The 27,218-nt window shown below is 40.1% G+C and overlaps 1 protein-coding gene across 7 annotated transcripts in view; it reads right to left on the reverse strand.

Annotated features, from left to right (window-relative positions):
* arid4b (AT-rich interaction domain 4B) overlaps positions 1-27,218 on the reverse strand; it is a 53,039-nt gene that overhangs the window by 20,552 nt on the left and 5,269 nt on the right. For all 7 annotated transcript variants that reach the window (XM_086180985.1, XM_086180986.1, XM_086180981.1 and 4 more), the window contains exons 3-8: positions 16,032-16,142; positions 8,644-8,709; positions 8,232-8,322; positions 5,845-5,924; positions 5,399-5,490; positions 79-220 (exon numbers count right to left, since the gene is read on the reverse strand). In XM_086180985.1, coding sequence (XP_086037111.1) covers positions 79-220; positions 5,399-5,490; positions 5,845-5,924; positions 8,232-8,322; positions 8,644-8,709; positions 16,032-16,142 — 582 coding nt within the window. The remainder of the gene's footprint in view (positions 1-78; positions 221-5,398; positions 5,491-5,844; positions 5,925-8,231; positions 8,323-8,643; positions 8,710-16,031; positions 16,143-27,218) is intronic.

Here is a 27,218-nt window from a genome sequence, read left to right on the forward strand (position 1 = left end):
AGGACCAGCAGCTCTGGTCCCTGTTTCTTCACAGTGGTGGAGCAGAGGGAGGCGAAGGAGGAGATCCTATGAGCTCACCAGTGCAGGATACCACGTGGTCTTCTTTTTATCCCCAGTAGCGACCCCTTCCACACACACCACCTTGCCGAACAGATCCTCATTCTGCCGCTGATCGCTCTCCTCCTCTTCACTAGAGGATGAAGACAGCTCTTCCTCTTGGCTGTAGAGGAAAAAGGACGATGACAAAGGTACAGTGTGCATGTGGTTTTACACTAACAGCAACCAAAGCAAAGAGCTTGTGCTTTAGACAAATGAGCTGGATATTTTTAACCATTTTTAAACCATTTTATTTGACAATTTTCATTTAATATTCATAATTATACTTCAAAACTGTATAAAATTTCATCAATTCAAAGTTGTTGAGTGCACTGAGAGTAGTGCCTGCCTCCATACACTGGTCCCTCTTTCATGTTAACTATTTGTTACACAAAGAGGGAGACCAGTGTCCAAATACCATCATGTTGCCAACTGTAAGCGCAGCTCTGCAGTACAAAAGACAAATGTTCTGGGCGCTAATAAAACTGGAATACAGCTATATGAATATGTCAGAAAAACAACACAAGGTTCAAACACAATTTTAACAATACTTTTCCTTGAATTTTTCTCTGAAATGTCTGTTTGCACATAAAAAATAAACTGAGGAATTCTGGTCAAAACTTACTAGCAGATATTTAACAAATTAATTATAAGCGACAATAAAAATAACAATTATCAAAGAAAATTAATATTTTCTGATTTTTCTCAGTCATTCTTCATGAAGCAACATATAGTCAAACATTCAGGTGAATTTCCATTATTTTTCCCAATTTTTCTTGATTTAATTTTCAAATACATTTCCAAGCCTGTAAATTTTCCAGGTTTGTCATGACAACACTTTGTGCACAGGTCTCAAAGGGGCATCAAAACATTTGTAATAACCTACAGCACAAAAATCTCTTCTGCCAATCTTTTATTTTTCATAATATGCAGCATAACGAAGCTAGTGATGAGCTCTCTCATTACCAATGAGCGTCCTCTGCTGTCTGATCCTGGTGCTCAGGAAACAGCCCAGACTGCAGCCAGCACACACAGGCAGTTGTGTCTCTAAATATGATCATGCAAGCAGCAACAGCAGGCAAACAGATTGTCCATCCTTTTGTCATGCATCACTGAGCCTGCTCTATGTACACGTACATACACACACACACACACACACACACACACACACACACACACACACACACACACACACACACACATTCTGGCACGACTCAGGAGCAGTAAATCAGCCTGGCTGCGATTACAACTCCAACAACAACAACTAAGCTGTGAATCAAACTCATAAACAAAGCTACTCAATGAAGGATTCATGTAGCTTCATGTAGGACAGAATCCCCTCCACACATGATGGCTGCTACAGCAGGGAAACCTCAGTCAGGGAAATCAACTCCCTCTCTTGTCAAGTATTAGTATGCAGCTACAGCTCATTAGCTTAGCATAAAAACTAGGAGAAAGGGGATACAGCTAAAAAAAAAACCAAACAGCTAGCCTGGGCCTTGGTATTTTTTTTCTGTTAGAAAAAAACAAGAGAAATGATAATCACACTGTGGTAATAGGGGGCTGGGAATAGTACACTGGACCACATCTTGAACTGCAGCGGTGACATCCTTGGTTATCTATTGGTTGCCTCGCAACCTCATGTTTAAACAAACAAGGTGTGATGTGTTGATCAGTGAACCTTAGCAGATATTCAGCTCTGCATTGGTGTGCTAAAAACACGTTCCAGTACATCCAGTTTGAGTACCAGGTCAATAAGTCAAACACCGCACAGCAATTTGTAATAGTCCAACACAAGATTTTATGACACTAGAAAGGTCACCCAATCAAAAATATTTCAGCTTTCATCAGTGTTGTTTTTGGCAGGCATTTTAAATTTAGGTTTCGTCTTAGTCTTTTGGACTAAATGCTTCTTAGTTTTAGTCACATTTTAGTCATTTCTATCCTTGATAGTTTTAGTCTAGTTTTAGTCGACGAAAACTCAATTAGGTTTTAGTCAAATATCAAAGATACCTATAAATAAAAGATATGTGTATGTACTTAATAGGCCAATACAGGTATTAGAATGAAGCACACTGAAACTGATCTCACCTTCAAAGGTGAGTTTTTTCCCCTCTTTTTCTTTCTCTACCTTTTACTTTTATTATTTTGTTGCAGATGCAGACAACACACTGGCACACAATATGAGTATTGTATCACAATAAAATAGGATTAAACAAAAAATAAAAGCACACTTGACTTCCATATGAATAACCTCATGTCCTACATATTGGCTTTAGCTGCTATTATTGGTTAAAGCATCCACGTGTGTTGCTTAGATAGGGAACAGCAACAGGTCTGAAGACTACCGTGTTTCCCAGTCCCACAAACACGGGTCAAAGCATTCCACTTGCCACCCGTCCACAAATGGACAGGGGTTTTATTCATAACATGCTAAATTAATAGAAGGGCTGGTTTAAACGAGCCAACATTAGCGGGGCCCCTGGCAGCTCCATTCATTCTAGCTTTAGCATGTAGCACTAGGAAGCGCTCTCTGCACCACAGGGGAGGTGTAACCACCACCACAAAACTTTAGGCTTAATACAAAAAAAGAAAATGCATCATAGGGCAGGCCTAACATAGACTAAAGCTATGCTTTAATCATCCCTCTTTTTACGACCACCCGACACCACTGCTGCTGCCATGGTGTGTGTCTCGTTTGCTGCAGACAGGCCCAGACTTGTCTCTGTGTGTGCATGTGTGTGTGCGCGCGAGAGGCTTTTACTGCGTGTGTACTGATGATGGGGGCGTAACCATTTGGACAAACAGCCCTAGCTGGCTCCATTCTGATGTTTGACCTCTTGATTGACATTGCACGCATGTTATACTTGGCGGAAAAAAACCCGCTTGTTTTGAAACTTTGATCGTCCACCCACTAACAATTTAGTCTCGTCTCGTTCTCATCAGACGAAAACGTATTCAATTTCGTCACATTTTAGTCTTTACAGGGCTATGGTGACGTTCGTCTTAGTCTCAATTTCGTCATGGAAAAAAGGGGTCTGACATCGTCATTTTCATTTTCGTCCAGCGTGACGAAAACAACACTGGCTTTCATGGTGACAACTGAGTACAGAATGATCGACCGGTCAAGTGTGCTTGCATCTCACAGGGTAACACGGCTGAGCTTGTGTTGACATCCACAGGCTAAATCAATAGTTCATCCAAAAAGCATATTTTCTGTTTCCCATGCTAAAAATATGTGCCTTGAGTTAACAAATTCCTTTTCATCAGTGTCACCTCTTTGTGACTCCACAATGCAGAAGAAGCCAGCCACGTACATTTAGCTAGAAGCTAATGGCTTCCCACAGCCACCAACTACTAACAACTTTTCTACTCTCATTAACATAGCACAGCAAGCAGATGTGTTATACTGCTCAGATACATATGGATGCAGCAATGAGTAACATCACATGCATCCATCATCTGAAATACACAACACAACATACAGTGAGAACAAAACACACAGAACACAGGGACCACATACAGCATGGCACAATGCCTGACCACTTCCTGTGAAGATTAATTTCTACAAATACAGGCTTGTGAACGAAATAAGAATAAAGTCAAAGAATCTGTTTGTCTTATGAGTGTAAACTCGATGCCACAGATACAAAATGGTTAGAGCCTTCCTTATGACCTGCCAATCATAACGGTAAGAGACCTGGACTAGGTGGCTTACAATCACTAGGGTTGGTCAACAATGCTACAGTGAGGAAATATTCCACGAACACATGATAAAACATACCAATACACCAGACATGGCATGTGTGGTTGGTACTGAAATTTGGTTTTAAAGAGCAGAGCCTAAGACTGAGGGCCTTCCCTCGGAAAAAGCTTTAAGTAATGTGTCCCCTACTCATCTTTAGTTTACTTGCATAGTTTTGATAATTTCCTGAATGCCTTTGGGATCATGATAATGTAATTTGATCCCAGAGACACTCAACAATCCAGCCAAGAGAGCCAGTTTGACGTGACTTCAGACTACATCAAACACACGAAAAAGGTCTGTCCTAAGGCATTTAATCATTTCAGTCTCTGGGAAACTGAAACTGTTGGAGCATCCTTGGGGAGGCCCGCCTCACTTTGAGATCCTCTGATCTAGATGATGGTAGGATTCACAGATTCCTATTAGTCGGACCGCATATAGATGTGAAAGTGTCAGGACTTGGAACACAGAGAGACTGGTGTTTCCAGAAGATAGTACCGCCCGTTTTGTTGTAGCTTCCACAAACAGGAGAATAGTATTGATATGCTCTCACCTAATTCAAGGAAAGAAAGCCAATGTGTGCATTTTCCAAAATGTCAATCTATTCCTTTAAAACAAAAGTAAAAGGCTGGGTGTACTCTAGTTATTCTGTAATGCTTGTAAGAGTTGGGACACCATTAGTGCACAGGAAGACAGGTCCAAAGTACTAATGTGCTGCTCGTACTGTTCGAAGAATATTGCATCAAAAACATTTTTTCCTGAGAGTGCCTTTAGCAAGGATGTCAGAATGAGATTACGAAGCAAAAGTGTCTTTTTTATAGCAGAGAGGAGTCACAATAATATCCAGTGCCAAAAACCATCGGCTGTTCATATTCCCTGAAGGAAGTCTGCAGTCTCCCAGGAGTAAGCACATCGTGGCACTGACTGGAACATTTGAGCCAAAAGGGGGGGGGGTTACAGTCAGCCAGGACACACCATGGTCACACAGGACCCTGGCATGATTAAGAGCTGGAGGAAGCGCGTAGGCACTCCTCTTCCAGGCCCTGGGAGCTTTTAATGAGGGGACACAGCCGAGAGTAAATCTTTCATTTCAACTGCTGTCAGCATATGTAGAGTAGGGGAGCCTCTTTCTAGTGACTGTGAGCTGGCAGGGAAGACTCCTCCCCATCTCTTTCACTCTCATGTTGAAGCGACACTTCACCTACAACTTTCTTTTTTTTTTTTTCTTTTTTTTTATTTTGTACTGCTGCATTGCTGCTTTGTGACTCCAGAATGGAGAAAGAGACAATCATGTACATTTAGCTCGAAGCTCATGGCAACTCATGCCTAATAACAGCCAAGCTTCCCAAAATGCCCATTTACAAACTCTCAAGGAAATTTTTGCTCTCATTTGTAGTTGGTGACCATGGGGCTCCATTAGCCCCAACCTAAATACACATGGCTGACTCTGGATTCTGAGCAAAAAAAACGCAGCGATGAAAAAAAATAAGTCTGGGACCCTCTCTGTAAATTTGTATGGGCCCTGCAAAATGCTGAGAGATGGAGGACAATACTCACATTGGGTTGGATCGTCGTCCACGGTTGCCCTTCTTGCCAATGACAGGTGTGCCAAAGTGCTCAGGGTTAGTGAGAGGGAGCCTATCCAGTGTCTACAGAGGAGACAAAAAAAACAAAGGGCCTCAGTGCCGACTTGTCGCACACTAAATACGAAGACAAAAGAATTTATCCACTATACATGAGGAGATGCTTCAAAAGGCTGGTTAGAAATACCACTACGGATTTTAACGTCCACTTTGGACATATTTGCTGTGATAGCACTTTCCAGGAAATATAAAAGCTGAGCTTCTAAATGCCAGTGTGGTAATTTTTATACTCAGCATTTTAAAAGCCTATAAGCATGAGAGCAAAAATGTTTATGATAAAACTTAACACAATTGATGCTCTTTTTTTTCCCTTTTTATATTTTTAAAGCTGATGCTCATGCATGAGCCCACGATACTTGCCTCGCTCTCTGCGAAGTGACGTGCTCCTTTAAGGCAGAGGGAGGAACGCCTTAAGGTCTTCTCGTCGCCATCGTCAAATACTGCAGAGATGAGAGTACAAGAGAAAAACTATTAGGCTGTTCTATGTAGGCCAGGACCAGCAGGTTTTAAGGACCTTCTTCCAGACAGACACTTGAATTCTTTAATGTCTTTTTTTCTTCTGAGAATTGACTGATTCTATTCATGGACTGAAATGACACTGAAGAATGGAGACAACATCAACACCTTCAGTCTCAACATTGAGCAATTCTCTCTCTGATATTAAACTACTATTGACGAAACCAATCAACCACCAAAACAAACACATTCATCACATGAAACTACAAATACCATTAAATAGCACATTAAGAAACATTTCTATTATTCATTGCTCAAATGTTCTGAGCAACAGAGGAGAAAACACTTTCGGCACGATCAGCAGAGTCTTCTGAATTTCTTTTCCCAAAGATGAATGAAAAGAAAGAATATGTGCCAAGAGGAGTGTTTCGAGGAGGAGAAAAAAAACCCTTGGGCACTTTTTAAGTAACCAGCAGCAGCTCAGAGACAAGAGATTAGTGAAGTAGTCTATAAAAGTATCACAATCAAATTATTTTATTATAGTTTGATGTCGAGTCTCGGCGTGATTGTGGGGATCAATCCACCAGTGGTGTTGAAAGTTACATCAGAAAATCCGTTGGAACTCTATACACATTACAATATAATCTACAATGATGATGCAGACTGCATTATTAGCAGTTGGTAGTCTAAATGATTTCAGTGCAAAACAAAACCACCCAGAAAGAAGATAAAACAATTGTTAGGTTATGTTACTTTGCTCCCTCCCTGTCAATCACACCCCTGACAACGAGCAACATGCCCACGCCAGTCATTTAACAGGTGTGTAGTTCGGTTGCAGCACAACAGTCAACAGGAACACTTTGGTGAGAAAAAATTGGTGCCAACGGTGATAACTGGTGGTGAAGAAATGGGAACAATCCCGATACAATTGTTAATTTACGTCTGACATAAATGATTAAATCAAATATTAAATCAATTTTATGGTGCTATAAGAACCTTAGCTGAATACTGTTGGCATTGATGTAGGTCAGTCATTCACTAAATTTTTAAAGTCCTGGACCCATGAAACATTAACCCTTCTGCTGTGTACCCTTCTACCTCTTCAGATGGTGATAGCGCCACCAATGGCTAGGCAAGTACTGCTCACATAATGCTAACTATGTCAGAAAAAGGCCCCCCAAGCAGATGGTTTTGACAGTTGGGACTCTGTCCTCAGTTGATGCACTGAGTCCGCTGCTGCTTTCACAGACGTGAGGCCAGATCCTTTTATCCATTTTACCATTTTGGAGCAAGTTTGGCAATATATTCTGTGCTAAAGGGCCTAATTTTTTTCAATGAAGAAGGAAATTAACATACTGGATGCACATCCCCAGATGACCTGCTGATTGGCTAGTACTTGGTGGCTTTAGGCATGAGAAGTAACAAGGATTAGGGTCAGGGAAAAACAGAGGAAGCGTGGGAGCAAGTCTTTGCAGATTTGTTTGTAACTGCGTGTACCCCTGGGGGGTCCTAGTTTGGGAATCATCGATCTTCGTGATAACACTGTCAGGGTTACTTCAGCAAACCTTTACTGTTCCTACCATCACTCAGTTGACCAATGTCTTAGGGTCAGATGTATTTGCACTTCTGGACTTTACTTTAAAATAAACGGTCCCCCCTGACCGCTACCCCAATACACCCTACAGCCATGCTCTCATGGTGAGGGGTTTGTATCAAGGAGGACTGGCACTGTGTTCAAGTGCACTGAGATTTTGGAGCAACATATGCCGCATCAAGATGACATCTTTTCCAGGGACGTATATAAATATTTCATGAAGACAAAACAAAATCCTATTCTGCATCCACGGCAAAGGCATAGCTGAGGAAGAAAAAGGTAGAGGTCCACAAGCACTGGCCCCCCTCTAGTCCCAACCAGTAGAGAACAGGGGACACATTTTGAAGGCACTGGACTGTTGCACACCAAAAGACTTGCTTCAAGGACAAATGGGTCATAATTATACCTGAATACTTGGTGTCCACAGGCTCTCCATGTTTATTACATGTTGTGAAAAGGAATAGCAGCACAAAAAAATACAAATACATAAATGCTGCAACATGCGCCACATGTATGTTTTTTACTCATACTACATGTCAAATAGTTTTCAAATCTCTGCTGCCATTAATTAATTATGTAATTAATTCTAATTAAACCTACGGTCTGTATGGGATTGTTTTTACACAAGCATGTCTCTCAGCTGAAGAGAGAGAACAAGTCTTTGAAAGAGGGGAGCGAGTGTCTGATATTGACTCACCAACAGTATATATACTGGCATCGGTCAGCTTATTGATTGTGGCCTCCTGGTAAACTCCATCCTGATTCTTCACCTCTACTACAGCACCCACCTGTGGGACATATGCAGTTCTGTTATTGGGTAGCCTAAAGATGCTGACTGTTAGTCTGTTCTAATAGTAAAGGTAATGTGTTCTAAAGTAATCAGACAACCATATTACTTCAGCACGAAACATAATTGACTGAAAATTAAACTGCAATCCCTATGGTAGTATGTGGAGAACCAATTTGAACCTTTTTCTTTTTTAGAGAGAACAGCAAGTAAAATACGCATAAGTCAAAGTCATTCTATACTTTAATTTCTTACCGGTGGAAACAAATTAAATAAAGCAACGAGTATATAATGACAACATGTATGTTTTGTCCAGTCTTACCTTCAGGGGTCCTTTGATGTTTTCATCATGAACCTCGGCCGTGGACAGATCTGGTTTAAAGGTCACCTGGTGGAAGTGGGAGGCAATGGGGAGGAGAATCAGCAAAGGAGTAAACAAACAATTCCCCAAGGGGCTGACCAGACCACATCAATCTCCCACATCACAGCGGCAGCATATTGCTGGACTTCATCACCGGGCTGCACTGATTACAATGATGGACTGTGTGCGGCATGTTTTTGTTTTTTAAATCCGGACAGTTTAACGTAAAATAAGGAGTTCTTGGCATCTTTACACAAGCAGCACATGTGACTGAGAGTGTTTCATTGCATAGCTGAGGGACTGATCCCCAACTGACAGCTGCCCGGTCACAGTCGCATCTGCTGGCGCCAACTGTGGCAGATTTCAATTATGAATGTCAGGGCCATGCTAACTGACCACCCCCTCCCCCACTGCTAGCTGCATCTGGAGCGTCCCCTAAGTGAGCCACAGTAGATCATAATCTGATCAAGCTGAGAGGTAATCTTGCATCTGCATGGCGACCTGGCAACACTGAGACAGGGAAGACCAAAAGGAAGGCAGGCAGGCAGGCAGGCAGGCAGGCAGGCGCGCGCGCACACACACACACACACTTTCACATATTTTCTCATGTGTGAAAAGTGTCGAAGCAGCCAGAAGCACAGATTCTGTTTAGTAAACAGATTCCCCCACCCAACACTGTATATTGAAAAAGGCTTTTCTCCCCTCAGTGTCCTGGGGGAAATTAACCTTTGAGATTGTGGGCTAGCAAAATAATAGAATTATTGTGCTACTAAACTGGTTTTCATTTTTACTGATCATGATTCAGTTTGGGATCATCTACCTATTCAGGAGCCCAACTCAGTGATACGCTGGGGGCGTCCTAATCCAGAATATGATTCCATATTTACTTCAGTGTGTCTGAGTCATGTTAAAATATCAACTGCAGCTACTAGAAATAAGACAATTTATCTGTCACAAGCTTCTGGGTTAAATACCGGAACTGCTGGTTCGACAAAGGTTTACGAGATGCAATTATGGATATGAGTGAAAGTTGAACTAGAGGAGAGAGACTTCGGACCTACAAGAGCCATGGTTCTCTAACTTTATCTGGCTCACTCCCCTTCTGAGTCCAAAAAAGCTCTCCCTCTGGCTGTGGGGTATGACGGTACATATCACTTGACAATATAAGAACGTCAATCATTTTAAATTATTTTCCATCTTTTATTTCATTGTGTTTTAAATCAATACGTTATGACTGTATTTTATAATGCTTTAAAATCCTCCACACCACTGCCTGAAGGCACTGCAGTTAAAAAAAAAACAGCAAAGCAGCAGGACAAGCTAACAAATTGTTTTTGTAGTTATGAACTGTCACTTTGTTTTGCATTCTGTGATTGTGTTGATCTGTTCTGCACTTATGGCATTTGTTGCACGTCTGTTGGTGCAGGGATAAGGATCCTCCTCTGTGACTCTTACTGAGGTTCCTGCCTGTTTCATTTTGATTTTTTTTAGGAAGTTGTTCCTTACCGTGATCAAGGGTCTACAGCCAGGGAGGATATTGTATTATTCACAGATTGGAATGTCCCCAGTGGCAAATTGCGATTTTTAAAATTTTGAGCATTATGAGTAAAATTTCATTGGTTAATTGATTGATTGGCACTCACTTATAAAAACTTATGGCTTTCTTCTGTGTTATGGAAATGGTTTGGTTTTTAGAAGTCAAAGACACACCAAAATGTACCAACAGCTGACTCAAACAGTGCTAACCTCCTCAACAATCAGGTGCTCAAATAATATAAAGACAGAAAGCCTGCAAATTGTGGTCTTAAGACATAAGAAGACATCTTTGTTTGGTACAAATCCCCGCAAAAAAAAAAAAAAAGGGAAAAAAAAAAAAGCAACCATTACCAATCCAATGATTAAATTTTGATTAAAATGTGAATGAAACAAGAATATTGTGACTAAAACTGCAATTGCAACATCAGTTAAAATAATCACTTTTTTGTTTTTAATTGTTGAAACATAAATGACAGGTACATTGGTGTGAAAAAGATACATGAAACCTCAGACATTAGCTCACGGAACACTGTGGGATAAAGAATTGCAAAGATGGAAGGACTACTGTCGTTGCTGCTCATTTGCATGGTTCAGAATAAACACTTGACACAAGTTGAGTTTCCTGGTTTATGCCAAGTGTGACAAACCACAGTAGATGAGGAAACCCACAATAGGTATATTTGGTTATGATATAATTCAAGATATTTGCATTTTAGGTCTATAATTGTATTTGTTTGGAAATTAAGATTAAATGTTTCCGTTTGTGTAAAGAGAAAATTTGTCACAAAGGACTACTGACAGAAAGAAAGTTGTATTAATCTATGAGTAAATCATTCATTTTTTTTAGAACTATAAGAAATAAGCCTTTACAGTTGGGGATATTAGATCAACTATTTAGTCTGTGAATGTGCAGTAAATTTACTGTATCATCATATGTTGTTATCAGGATATGAGATTTGGTCATGTAGCACTCCCAGACACATTTTATCAACCACAATATCAGAAGGAGGAACAAAAAATATGGAACCGTGATAAATTTGAATGAAATGACTGTCTGCACAATGGTATCAGAGCACTCATTCATTCCACTGAGTGGAACAACTCAGTGCTAATCCATCCCGATGCCGTGGCTCCACCAGTTCCTGCACCCCTATTTGAGCACCCCTACACCAGTTGTTGGCTGTGTTGACCTTAAAAAAAACAACAACAACAAAAAAAAACTCCTTTCAAAGTAGTGCAGCAGTATAAGATAGTGAGTACAGGCCAGCAGATTTAACAAGTTTAGATCTGGCCATCATCAAGTGACTCACAGAAGTGGCATTCATTAGCTGCAGCTGACACAACCTGCTACTGTAGGTCATTTTAACCCAGCAAAAGCAGCTGTCAGTGCCAGCTGAGGAGCTGCTACCTAGATGCTGCCTATGTTGGTCTTTGCTTAGAACAATCAGTGTCAGAGCGAAGTGAATCAGTACATTCTGCCAACCTCAGTGACTGAACTCAGTGCCAAAATAACTTTTTGTGCTCCCACACAAATTCTCACTCTCAACTGCAGAAAAAAAGCTGGTAGGGGCCAGCTGTGGTGAGCAGAGCAGATCTGCAACACAGGCGGCCCAGCCGGAGAAAACAGCAGAGTGATGACAGAATCTGATTTAGATAAGCCTTATGGTTGCAGATACTGATCTCATAAAATAAGCCTGGTTCAGTCCTAATATCAATCCAAGGGATTGGCTCAAAGTGTAAACACCACCTCTTGGAGAAAAAAAAGCCTCCAGGTAACAAATTCACAACACCCTCTCATTCAGTGTCCAATATAATAGCAGCAGAAACGGCAATCAAAGTCTCTGAGAAGGAAGAGCAAGACCGTAAATGAACATAACAAATACTGTAAAGATGATGTTTAACCGTGGGGTCATAAAATAAGGGAATAAAATGCTTCCTGAGGCAGCATTTCATCAGGTACAAACATCACAACATTCCTTCCCCAGAATAGAGGAATTCCTTTCTTCAAATGGAACAGCAGGAGGCAGAAGACAGAACCAAGCAAGAGAACATCAATAAAACCTGACCCTTCTGAAAAACTCAGCCCAGTTAAGTCTGTTACTGTACAGGCTTCACAACAAATACTGGACATCCAACCATTCTGACTTCAGTCCAGTGGATTAATGTGAGCTGAATGGGTTTATCAGGGTAGCGAAGGGATGTGGTTTGAAAACGTCACGGTATCAAAACCACTAGGATTTGCTGTCACACCTCCAGCCAAAGGATGTGCCCTGGCTGCTGGCACAGCTTATGCAACCCCCCCATTGCAGACAGCATGCCTGGACCTGCCTAGGGCAATTAGAAGTGTCGTGGACTGTCCTATGTTGTTTACATGTTGTTCACATGATAATGGCTTAAGGAGGTGCAGGTGAGGAGCCCCAAGAACAACTTTACCCTGTCTAAAAAGACGGCTGGATTTTTCAGCACAGACGGCTTGCCTGGAGTGAAGGTCAGTCGACATGCAAAACATGCAAGCAAAGAGTGACTGCGAGGGGAGGCCTTTTTATACAGTCCTGGGATTCTTTTTACTGCTGGACTGTGCGGGGGAGATTTCCTCTAGCGGTGTGTCAGGCGCGTGGCATTTTGCCCGTCTGGTTTTATAAACTTGTTCAGATTCTGTTGATGTGGTACTTGTTCCTTGGTTTCTGTGTTTGCCATTTGTGGTTGTGTTCCGTCCTTTTTGGTGATAAGGAGTCTGCACATGCTGTGTGGTGCAGTCTGCTCTGCGCAAATTGGTGCGCACGCACATCTGTGTGTGCGTGTGTCTGTGTCTGTGTGTGCTCTCTGAGACAATTGTTCTTTGTGTACAGTGTCCACACTATATAACAAAAGACAATCATAAATCTAATGATGAATTTATTACATAATTGTTCTATATTTTATGACAAACAACATATAAAGATCCACAATACTGTGATACAGTGGTATTTTTTCACGGTTATCATAAAGGTACTTCCCTATAGTTCATACAATCGTGGTTCTTTCAATCATCAGAGTAGATTATAGGAGCCCTCTAAAAATAAAGCCTTACAATTAAGTTTATTTAAAAAACAACAACAACAACAACATTAGCTTCACCCCTTAAAACACTCACTTTACACAAATTACAAGTTGCTACTGTCCTGCTTTAGCACCTGCCACCCTAACAGCTACTGCTTCACTTTTACAGTGTAGGCATGCTGCAGTACATTCACAGCCCAGCTACGATCCATGTGGACAGGGAACAATGACCAGTGCTGTGAGTCATGTATCAAGTACGTGAATTACAGATATATCGATACAGGTATTTGATTTGTAATTAATCTGTTTCAATATAGCACATTTTTAAGTGGACTACATCATTTGTGATTATTTTAATATTTATGTGCTTTCTGGTCATAAGCAGCAAGGAGAGAGGAGAGAAATAAATGATATTGGACTTTTTTCACCAATGTCTGAAATGCCTATATTTTACAACCAATTTGGCCAGTAGTTGATATTTACCAATACTTCTATTATCAGTACAAATCAAGTTTAAATGATGCTCAAGTTTTGCACAGGGGAAAACATGTTAGCAATATAAATTTGAAAACCTAACATTTTTCTTCATAAAATGGCAAAGAAAAGGTTATAAATCGTATTTTTATCATTCTTTCTTTATCGTTAATGATGAGGAAAAAAGAAACCACAGCAAAATGGGACAGATAGTGGTATATTAAAAAGAAAAAGGAACGATATTATCTGCCAATACCAATAACGGGCCGATTTCATCATAAATCAGAAAGAGGGAAGTCACAATCATATCATTAGCATACAGTCTTGAGATTTAAGCAAATACTACGACTGATCCAACACGGTAAAATCATCCCAACCCCCATCAAATACAAAATAAAATCAATTCATTTGGCTACAAAGAATCAGAAGAGGACTTTGCTTTCAGGACTTGTAACCTGATACAGGATGAACTGATGACTGATTTTTTTTATCCAGAGTAGTGTGGAAGTGCTAAAAGTGTTCAAATAGAGCAAATACACCTAATTCGGCAACATTTAAAGATCTGAAAAGTTCTCATCATGGGAAGAATGGCCTGCCAATCATACAACAGATCTGAATGATTCAACTTATGGCTGCATCTCCCCTTCACTGTGTGTTGCTCAATCTCGCTCTTCCCCTTCATGTGTGTCAACCACTGATTTTGTTTGCTCACATACAGCCTCTAAATACAGTAGAATGGAACTGGAGGGCGACGTTTCCCCCATTAGTAAATCAAACAAGAGCGCGTTTGATTGAACTCAGAGGGCAAGGCAGCAATTTCTGCAATAAAGAAAAGCCTTGAAAGAGATCTATACGTTGATAGATAGAAATATTGTAATCAATTTAATTCAAAATATTTTGACAATCGTTTTAAGTCATTTTTTAGCCAAACTCAGAAATTATTTTATCTAATTCGCTCACACAGAACTCGTGTTATTCATAAGTGAAGTAGATGAGGACCAGCTCATAAAATGAGTATTTTATTTATATTCTGGCACCAAATCAGTCATACAAAAATATCACTAGATTTATAATGAACACAAACACACCAACTGATTCAAAAGTAGCACATTAAATTCATGATGCAGCACACACTTGTTACTGTCGTGCAGTGTTGGTCCGGGTTGAACATTTCACACCGATATAGCTGGTGTGCGGCTAATTGACTTTTTACAGATCATTATCATAAATAAAAATGTCACATGGATATTTTCACTCAGTTTAGAGCTGCTAAAACACACCAGCGCCATATGCTGCATCCATCGACTGTGTTAAACAAGCGGGCCAGGATTAATGAACCAAAGAGCTAAAGAGGAATTCATTAGAGTGGAGGATTCAGATTCACAAACACCAGTGAATAATTGCTGTTTCAACGTTTGTGTAACTGAGCTCACATGCGTTTTACAGCTCCCCAAAAACAAACCCCACACTCAGCCAATTAGTATGCTAATTCATTTATGAGCTCAGACTGTCTTTTTAGCTTCATTCTACCCCACACAACTGCAACTATGAACATCTCGTGGTCTACTTTGTCACATCGTCTGAGACAAAAAGACACGTCAGTCGACGATTCAAGCTGGGATGGCGCAGTGGCAGATCATTGCTGCTCTTTTGTCTCTCCAGGGGGAACTACAGTGCATTGACACAGTGAAAAGCCAGCATCTAATCTTTGTTCCTCCCACACACTTCAGCAGAGGACAGACAAGCGATCTGTCTCTATTGTATTATCCAGATGCTCCAACCCCACTGGGAAATGAAATACTGTACTATGTGTATCGTGCAATGCCTTCATTAGCGAGGCATAAACCCAGTAGGAGAAACAGCATTCGCACGGCTACACAGCGTGGAAGACGCAAGGATGCCTGAGGATGTGATGGATACCTGGTGGGCTAGGCCAGACTTGGCATCTGTCACAGCTGGGCCCCTGATCAGTTTTCCAATTGTTTGAGCACATCTAACAACCCAAACCACCATGCAAGCCACACAGATGGATATCTGCCAACATCAGACGTGAAAATTAAGATAGAAAGAAAGCTAACATTCTTACTCACAGTACACCCAAACAATCCATCACAAGTGCGTGTGTGTGTGTGAGTGTTTGTGATCCAACATCTGTGGATGTAGTAATGCTGTGTGATCCAGAGTGTAGCTGCTTAGCACAGCAACAAAAGCCCAACTTCACACCCCCTTCACACAGAACACAGGCAGACAATAGCCTTTATTTTTAAAACTGGATCACAATACTTTGAAATGTGACTTACCTTGGCCTTGACTAGCCTCTTGGCAGTCTTAATCTTGGCTTCACAGAAAGCCCCTCGGTACTTGGCACTCACATCCGTCCCTACTGTCAAGTAGGGGGGCTCCTCCAGAGTCTGGGAGAACACAGGAAAAAAAGTTAATGAATTCGAAGCTTTTCCTTATATTTTATATTATATATATGTGTTCCTGGCAAGAGTATTCACACGACACACATATGAGCTTCACACAGTCTAGGCCAGCTACACCTCACCCAGCTGGCTCAGTGATTCATCCATGGAAAACACATACCATCTGCTCTGGGTATTGGAAAACAAGCCGCTGAGGGATCGAGTAAAAAGGCCACTTCACTACTGCATCTTCAGTCATCATCAGATGTTTATCACCCCCCCCCCCCCCCTCCCTTTTCAGGACAGATTTGCGAAAGCTAGGGTACATAGAGAAAACAAGGCAGACTGGGCTTGTGGGGCATGAAATGTAGTGATGACTGCAGTGGGGGGGGGGGGGGGGGGGCGACCTACGGTTTGATATTAAGACATGTTTCTGAGACCTGGCACACTTCCTGCTGACGAGACACATGAAGGCAAATTCCAATACATCTCCTGCGTACTTAGCTAATATTTAGACAGGTTTGAACTTAAGTTTTCACTGATGTTATTGTGGACCAAGAAAACATCAGATCCTTCCTCTAATGTGCAAAACTACAATCACAAAAAGACATCTTCTAGAAAGATGAATGAATCGAGTAGATTATTGCCCGATGAATGAACACGCTGTGTAACACTTTTACATTGTTAGCCACAGTGGCAGACAGTGCTCTTCATTTAGTGCTTTGCAAAAACACTCTCCAAAGATGTTATCTGTTACATTTCATACAGTTAGCTCCCCCCCCCTTTCTTTTTTAGACTTTATGAGATAGAATCACTTTGAAGATCAAGGTTGCCTCTAAACCAGTGGTGAGCAGGACTTACACCACTGAAGAAGAACGACACACTAAATCCAGCTGCTTGGATTTTTGGATGCTCCTCTCAAAATCCCTCTGTGACAGTCAAAAGATATAAGAGTATTTTGTAACGCATAAATCCTGATTTTTCCTGATTTTATTGTAACACGATTCATCTTATGTCCACGATCAAAAATAACCCACTGCACTCTTGTAAACACTAACATACAGCATAAGAGCAAACTCTAGAGAGGGATGAAATAACTAAACAGAAGCCGACAAACACAAAGAAAAAAAGTCTACAAGAACTGCCACTTGGCTTCAGCATTCAGGATCAAACACTTGTGTGTGTACTGGTCAGGCTGGGAGTCTAGGCTGTGCAGATATCACCAGCAACACCAGCACTCCTCTCTTCATGAGGACTGGACGTTACCACCATTGATGCTTCATTAAAGGAATACTGTGATGAGTCGGTATTGTAATACTTGAGCCACTCCTTGCCAAGTATATTGGACTTTTCTGTATTGCTGTCATGTATTTTAATTAGGGATGTGACTGTTTGTGTGCTACCAAAGCAACTTTCAATGCGTTTTCATGTTGACAGTGAAGGTGGGGTGTAATGATTCATCTACTACATCCATGTATCAATTTATATTCCTATGATCCAACTACATTGGTCTGTGCTCAGCAAGTTGGCCTTCCAGATGACATATCAATCTAACATTGTTTTAAAATGTGATCAATCGATTGTATCGATACAAAGAAATAATATACTAGATTTAAGCATGGTAGAATTCATATAAACGTGTTTTTTTAGTACATTTACTGATAAAGATGTTAAATAGTACTTGCTTTGGTCTGCCTGTCAGTGACGTCATCGCCACGCACCAGCAGCAACGTGAATTTCAGAACAACAAAACATAGCATGGCGGATGACGGAGGAGATGAAGCGAGAGAGAAATTATCAAGCTACAATTGCGGTCCGGTGTGTGGAAACACAGCAGTGATGGAGCTGTTCTAAGTAATTCACTGTTTGTAGGACATGTAAAAGAACATAGCAGGTAACCCTACTTTTAAATTAACCTGAAAATACGTTGGTTGCACTTTAAATTTGATATTAAATATTGTATTATTTTCTATGTTCAAGAACAAAAGCAAAAATAGCACGGAATCCTACTATTAAATCAACCTGGCAAGATGTTGGTTGCACTTTAAATTTGTTATTAAATATTGTATTATTTTTATGCTGAAGATCAAAAGCAGAATAAGGTAAAACTACTGTTGAAATGTTGGTTGCACTCTCACTGTACTTTTATTGAAAATGAGAGCTGACCAGGTTAACTTCCCATTAATTCAACCTCAAGTGTTGGTTGCACTTTAGTCAACTAAAATGTGAATGCATTTGCCATTGATATTTTACTTGTTTTTTTTATATCCATAATCAATGTATGCCTGATTCCCTGACAATCTAGGAAACAGTCACACTGGTAGAATTTTTGGCTAAGAAGTTACTGAATCGATTTCAAGTCACTGAATTGTTTCAGATCATATCGCTCTTAATGAACCAATATCATCCTTAAATCATATCAGTAACCACAAATCATAATACGAATCAAAGAATGAATCATTACACCCCTTGGTAAAAGTGATGCCTAAAAATCTGAGCTATTTTTCCCTGGGTAGACTCATCCTGGAACAGTAGCATACAAAAATCACTTCTACTGCTGTACAAAAAGCACTTCCACTGCAGTGGTCTTGCCTTCAAAATAAAAGCAGTGTTGTTTTATTATCATGGTTTTGCCAGAGGAGGCTTTACCTTTTTCTGTAAAATTCTGACAATTCAAACCATTTATGCTAACTTGTCAGTGACTAAACTAACAGCACTGTTTTTGGTAAATGCCTCTGAAATCTTGACAAGCAAAAACCTGTCTCTCACATCCCTAGTTTGAATCTAGACCTACCTTATGTACAAAGACTTCCATGGATTTCATCCTGAAACATGTGGTACAATTAAATCTGAAGAACGACATACACAATCGTCCGTACGAAAAACTCCCAAGATATTTCCTTTGTACATCCCAAACAATGTGAAACTTAGCACCCATGCACGAGTACCATGCTCCATCCTCTCTGACGTTAACTTTTACCCCTTGATTTGAAAATGCTAACTAGTATAAATAGGCTCTAAGGGTGGACCACCTCTCCCTTCCCAATCAGGAAACACAACAAAGGCAACTGGAAAGTTGGCACAAAATAAAAACTTTCGCAACTAGAGGTTGCAACAGCACAGGCATGGAGGAAAATACTATTTTGCACCATCTCCTTTGGCATTAATAGAAGAGAAAAAGAATGAATAGGAGCGTGCAGCAATGGCATCAATGTGGTGGATCAGAGGACCCCACAGTTAGCCAACTACGGCAGAAGCGACCTGATAAAACTGTGAAGTGGAGGACCCCTGACAGGCCATGTCCTCACACACATGCATGCTGATTTGGAGCAAATAAATTCAATAAAGCAACAAAATCGTATCAAGACTTCTCTGATCACACAGAGCGTCTTTGTTTCACATCATGGAGTGATCATTCTTACAGCATCAACATGTTTGACTCATGTCAGCTAATTATTAGAAAGCACTTCTTCATAATTTGACCAAGTAATTTGAGGCTTTGCTGTCAGAAATGGCCTTTTCCTGCCTGTGTCTCTCATATCTCTACCAAGATCTGCATCATGACAGTTTTGAATCACACACAGGGAAGCCTGCACATGTTGCACCTGAAATTGATATTTTTATGCTACATTGGGCACTCTTACTTTTAATTACACAGATGATTTACAATACTATTTGATTTATATCACAAACTATTTTCTTCCACCATTTGCTATTTTCATAAAGGGAATACAGCAGCGCACCAGAGAAAAGGTGAAATTGATCCAAATTACTCCCAACTTTATGCATTTTATTCATCAATGAAAAACCAACCACACAGACAACCGGGGGGTGGGGGTTTGAAGGAATGCGTCGTTTCTGTAGTTTAACAGATAAAACTAATGAGATCCACTGATGATCTGTGATGCTGTCAAGACAATGTGATAGTTGGAGGAGCATATGCTCCATGTGCTTCAGAGAAATGGAATCACTAAGATCAGTAACTGATCCCCACTTTGCTGTTTGTTAAGATCATTGAGTCACATTTGTTTGTTTTTAAATGAGCAGATGCAGAAAACAAAAGATGGAAACCCCTATTTTGAATCAGCTCTGACGTAACAAAGCTTTAACAGTGGCCTTCACAGATATTCCTAGACCGTCTTCTTCTCTGGACAGCAGCAACATATCCCACACTAGATGGTGCTTCAGAACATTTACAACTTGTCCAACTAATTGGAATTCCTCAAAACCTCTCTCCATGTTTTGCTGATGTTTCTTTTTGTTGGTTAAAACCATGCATAATGTTGACAATACCATATATCCAGTTTGCTTAAAAATCAACTCGACAAATTAAATGGGAGCACAAACACAGTCAAACCAGGAGGACAGGGGGTCGTCTTCTACAGTGGCTCCAGGATTCTGACAGATGGGATTCAGGGGTAAACTCCAATACACTTCAGCCTCCCCACCTCTCAGATAAACCCCTCATTAGTCTTTAGTGCAGACTGGCCTCAGCACCAGCTGCCCAAACCAACACTAGGTTTACACAACAGCGGACATTTCCACTGGCTAAGCCACTCTCTTGTCAGTCACAAAGCTGGACTGCTCCTGCGTACACTACTGTTCCAGTTACTCTTGTATACGAGCACTTGTCTCCGTTTGCTCCAAGCCTGTTCCTTTCCTCTTCTTAAAAGAAGAGTCATGCTACTGACACAGAGGGGAGAGCTCCGGCTATCTAGACAACTGCGCCTGCCTGCCAAACCTCTCTGAGGTGTCAAGACACTACTGAGGACAGGTTTACAGGCATCATCACGCGCACGGGCGCGCGCACGCGCACACACACACACACACACATCAGTACAATAAAAAGGATGCTCCATTGTTTCCAATGTTCTGCCTCCCTTCCCCCATTCATTCAGTGAAAGAAAATTCCATTCTTTGGATTAGATTGTCATTTAGCCTACAACTGTCTGCAGAAAAACACTGACTTCTTTTTTATTTTGTGGCCCCTGCCAGAGCTGAATGAAAGACAATGTGTTCTCTCTGCTCAGACAGGCAGAATTCCTCTGCCTTTGGGGAGGTGTAACATCCTTTTGCAGACACAAAATATGCTGAACCCAATGCAACCGACAAACACTGCTCTCACCTAAGATACTGTCATGAAAATAGCAGATTCAGTATTTATCCTGATCCTCCAGCACCACTTTTTCCTCTGTATGCAACAATAATACAATCAAGACTGGCTCTCTGGATTTTCACCCAATGTCACGGATGTGGAAAACACTCTCCAGGCCCACGTGCTTGATTGAACACACACAAATATGACTTGTCACAGGGTGACAAAGCACACCTGCGGCTGGCATAAAGAAAAACAAGCACAAACTGTTAAAAAACACCTATAATTTTACACCGCTTTAATACATAACATGTGTAAGAAATTAAATAAATGTCAAGAAGGTTCTAAAATATCATCAGTGCACATAACGGAATCTGTTTGACAGCAGCCAGGAGAGAAACACTCGGATGAGTCACAGAGACACTTTACTAGGAGCAAACATCTCATTGATTACTGGTCATCCAGAGCCAATTCAGTATTTAATCCTCTCTAGTCAGTGAACATAACAGGCACCATTTCTGCGTAAGTCAGAGCTTTGAAATCATTCCATCTTCACTGAAAGAAAATATCCAAGAGTGACACTGGCAGCAGTAAAATGAGTTCGGTTTCTGCTCAATCAAGACCCTGAGGTCATAAAAAATTTAACACCACACTACACAGAGTGCTGGTTGAAAATAAGCTGCCGCTTATAGTGCATTTCTTAGACTGGCTGATCAACTAGCATGTACAATTCTATTACTCAGGTCAAGTATCAAAGTTTAAAGCTGCAGAAAAACAACCATGACAAAGCTGAGGCAAGCATTTAACATTTAGGTCAGTTAATATAGAAGCAGAGACTAGATGCATGTTGCTAACCATGACACATGCAAGTACAACTGCAGGTGCACTTCCATCGAGCTCGTTATATGCACATTTTCATTTTGCATGAGAACATAGTGGGTGTCTCTAAAATATCTTTGAAAAAAATTAATTTGGGGGAGGTGGAAAAGATGAATACAATGCGATGAAACATGTTCAGCAAATAAAGGGTGATGCATCTCAGTCACATTTATTTGCTTCTCTGCTCATTTGAGGTTTCACTGGCACTGTTTTAATTACATAATCAATTAATAATATTAAAAAGAAATAACTAATAATTAGTATAATTTTGAGAGCATGCAGACGAAACAGATTGACAGCCACCACACAATTACAGTTAAAATGATCAATTATTACTTAACCACTAGAGGAAGTGGATCATCTGCCTGTATTCTTTTTAAACACCTCCTAATGCTTCATAGAATTACATCAACATTAACCCCCCCCCCAAGAATATGTTGCAGTACTGGTGAGGGTTGGATCAAAAATGTGTGCCTCCTTAATTAAGTCACACATGTACAGGACAAGAGCATGACAACTGCATGTAGTTACACAACAGCGCAGCAGGATAAAAGGAACAGAAACAGGTTTTTGTCCAGCTGTTGCTGCATGTTCGGGTGAATAAAAAGGGTTGACAAAACAGTTTTGGTTTGGTGTTTGGGTGCGCTAGATTTCAGGTTGAAAAATCACTTATTCAATTAATCACTTCATTCATAGATTAAAAACTACTTTATAACTGTATGAGTTTACAAAATCTTGTGTTTTAAATTAAATCAGACACAAGAGAGTATAGGAAGAATTATTTTTTGACCCATTTCAGTGTACTATTTCAAATAGGCTTGCAAGCTGAACAAAAGGAACATGCAAGAGGCATGCAGGAAAGAATTAAACTCCCTACCAGCCTCGCTAACACATACAATAATCCTGCTGTGAATCACCTCTTTGTCCAAACCAAAGTCACAATTCCAGTGACTGGTGTTTCAACAGGAGTTGCCTTGGCAATGCCATGACAGCTTTTAAAAAGAAAAAATGACTATAATGACACCTTTGGTCCATCTACTTGCTCCCTAAAAATGTAGGTCAATCCCACGGGTCTAGTCCTCCTGCAGTGTCACCACTGATTCAAACTAAATTAAAGGTTCCGTGTTTCTAATTAATCAGAAATGGATTTAACTTTTATCCAAGTCGCAGAAGCCCAAGATCTTAAAGAAATCTATTTCCTGATCACTTTCCATACATATGGACTCAAAGATAAGGACAACTGGGTGCTTTTGACTAATTTGGAACAGTCTAACAAGCCTCAGTCTGGATCTCAGGACTTCTGTTAATTTCAAGGACTGCAATTTCTAAAATCAACATCACAGCAAAAATAATTAGTCTCAAAAGGTTTCAACTGTTAACAATGAAAAAACTGGTTAATTTTGCTGTTCAGATTATTATACTGACATAGTAACAACACACACCTTATTTACATATCATTAGCCCAAAGGTACGGCTGGGCAAAACAGCGTAAATATGTGTTATATAATGTGTCATCTCAGCCAACGTAGCAAATTGTTAATCATTTTCAATTAGCCATGTTTAATAGACACAGGGAGAAAAAAGGGTTAAATCTAACCACCTCATTTTTACCTTAAGCCTTTTAGTTTACAGACCTAATTAAATTGTAAATATTTTCTGCACATACATTCTCACTCTACATTCTTTCTGTTGACAGTATCTAAAACTGGAGATTAGCAGATGTGCATGGTTAAATAGCCATCAATGTTCATACCATGTTCATACCATGATATATCATGGCAGCAGTGTACCACAGCAACCCCATTTGTTACTATCCTCTTGCTGTTTTCGATGTTTCACAGAAATGTTTAATATTTTCCTTATAAAATCATTATTTATTTGTGTTTCATAAATGTTTGGTAATGCAACATCAATTTCTTCAGCGTGTGTCAATTTCTGAAGACATGAGGAGGAGAAATAGCAGAAGAAGAAAGAGCTTGTTCACAGAACCGGATGATGAGAAAAGCAACAACTGTAGTTACGTTTTATCAAAAATGAAACATATCCAGGCCTCCAGAATAATTTTTTCCATCAGTAACTGGTGGAGTGTCAGCATAAAATTTAGGCGTACCACATAAATCCACATGCAACATAACACAATCCTATTTTTTAACCTGACGTGCATGGTTTGGTAATATCATTCACAATATTCAAATGAAGCTAAAATGAGTCCTGCCATTTGTGGCTTCAATTTAAAGATGAACGCACGAATGGAATTATTATAATCTAGTTGTGTTGTCATGATGCCAAAATGATGACTTTGATATGATGATATCTTCCTAAAATATCTCATTACCAATACAACAATTTCAATGGTGCAAATGGTTTGCTTGTTCTAAAATAGGTCACTTTCTTTTGAGGGCATGATGTCATATTATTGGTCGTATCTGCTAAACAGATCAGAATGTCTGTTGGTGAGATGCTTCACTAAATTGGAATTATTGAATCTCTCAATCTGCGTAGGTTTAAAATGTCTTTCAAGGGTTTGTAGTATCTGTGGACTTGAAGGCATGTCGGTGGTACATTCACCTAAACGGTCAGGAAGAGCTATTCTATTTGCTGCCACTTCACACATTATATACAAGCAACGCTGCAGGGGGCATCTAGTGGAAGCACTTGGTTAGACCATCTCCAACCATTTTGTCTTACCATCTCCAAAAATTCTCACAAAATGCGACTGAATAATCACAGTATTGCAACTGATGAAGAGTCTATTGTGGTCTACTAGAGTCTCTCTAGCCTACTGAGAATGTGTCTCACAAATAAACTACATTCCTTGTTCGCGCTGTTCTACATCCTTTTACCATTACTATAGCAACTCATCTGCAGGGATAAGTAGGCTCCCCTCCAGTGTCTGAGCTGAGGAACCCTGATGCCCTGATGAGAGGCTAAACATCTTAAAAGTAACTACCAGATGCCCTTTAGTTGCCCATTCTAAGACAACCAGGATCTTCACAGACATCCACGTAAATCTCATTTTTACAGCCCAGCGTTTGTTCTACGTACCAGCTGCCTTATCACGTGTTGTTTTCAAACTTTGGAGAGCCCACCACACAAGAGATTACTCCGCTAACGGTCAAGCTTTGGTTATTACAACATGCAAAGTGACTGAAGTTACAGTTCAGTGTACAGATGCCCATAATTTTGGATGGTAATGTTTACGATTATAATGTAAATTGTTCTGTTTCCATTACGTGTCTTTGGTACAAGTGCTTTATAATTGCATTATGGCTGTCATTTAAATTTTTTTTTTACAAATAAATTAAGTTTAGAAGTTGCCATCTGTACTTTCTCATTCATTAATTGCAGTATCAGCCCCATCAATCCTGTATTGGTCGGGCCCTCGACAGATCAAGTCTTCAGTCAGACCAGGCTTAAGAGATAAAATAATGATCCAACACATATCTAATTTACACAGTGCTCAGAAATGTGCGCAGATGTTGAAAGGCTGCAGACCGTAAGCTGAAGTGTCATATGAACATAATGAAAAGCATTCCTAGTTACAAAGCAATTTACAATTCAGAGCATTAAGCAGCTGCTCTGACACAGAGTAAAGTAAAACAAGTGAGACCTCCTCAAGCATCAATGAAGCCCGACGACTCATAACACTATGAAAACAACAAATGCTGCGACATTAAAGCAGAAATGTCAATGTGAAAACATAATTCCTCTCAGCTATTTTGTGTAAGCTGAATAGTCATCTAACCTGGTGCAACCCCGAGAGAATAATAATAACAGCAAGATGGCCGTAAGTACTAACAGCAACAGTTAAAACATTTTAAGCTTGACTCAGGAGGACAATTATAGAAATCCTAAGTGTGAAAACTGGGAGTTTAGAGTCAGTGTGTATCCACTGTGCCTTGCTATCATGTTCACTGCCAGTCCTGTTACCACAATAACAGTTCTATTGCATTCCTCTGACACAAAATGGGATAAACCAAAAAAATGTCAAAATTTGGGCTAAATGTATGAATAAAAAAGACAAACGTGTTAGCAACTATTTTAACAGCCCATGATTATTTGGTCTCACTTTAACCAGACTCTCTTTAAATGTAACATGTCCATTCGTGGCCAATGGTATAGTTTGATGAACCACAATCACAAGCAACGTGACAATACAAATCATTACTAGAGCTGATTTTAATTTAGCTGACGACGACTCTCAAGTCACAGAACTTGTCCTCTGCTTACTTTATTATGTTTCTCCACAGTTCTGTCAGGTTTTACACTTTCTGTGTCACACATCTAATTAAAAATAGAGGCTCTTCGTAAAGCTATGCTAAAGCTGTGACAATATTCAAGGTGACATTTAAAGTATTTCGAAAATCAGTTATTTTGAAGGACATGTCGTGTGGTTAGGGGATGGGCATTTCTAACAGATATTGTAATCTGTATTCATTGGGTACTATTCAACAATTCTTTGAGGGCAAAGTTAATGAGCCATCCATTCCTCTGTGTGTGTGTGTGTGTGATCAATGGATACATACAATCAAATATAGCTTGCGTACTGAACATTGTGTTGTGTACTCACAGTGAATACTAGAGGGCATAATCTCTGTATAACACAGGACTACAGACAGCAGACAAACCTATGTGGAAAGGGGTGTTGGACACTGATCAGCTGTAACTGTGAAAAAGTTCCTTTGAAGCAAATCTCACCACTTGGAAGCCATCTTGGGAACATCAATGGGCAATTATTTGGGACTAAAATGACAATATTCCATTGAACTGAATGGGGGGGGGCATTCACTGACCTGGAAATGAATTGGAATTACATGTAAAAAAAAAAAAAACTACATGTACTATCAAATCTGATTTAAAAAAAAAAAAGGTTTAACAAGTTTGGTGACTCTGTCTCAAAAAAAAGTTGACAAAAGGTACTCATTGTGTTACTTTGACTATGTATGCGTATGATTTCGTGACAGCACCACGCTTCAGCTCATCCCATCCACAAAACCGCATCTGTTTACATTCAAGCACTCGTAAATCTCAGAGTGAGATCAGATTCGAATGATTGCTGCACGCTCTGAAATTAAATTTAATGCTTTATAAGGCCTTAACAAAGCTAA

This window comes from Aulostomus chinensis, chromosome 16 (genome assembly GCF_037954235.1).
Source record: "Aulostomus chinensis isolate RoL2024-O1b breed Wild chromosome 16, RoL_Achi_v1.0, whole genome shotgun sequence".
Lineage (NCBI taxonomy): Eukaryota > Metazoa > Chordata > Actinopteri > Syngnathiformes > Aulostomidae > Aulostomus > Aulostomus chinensis.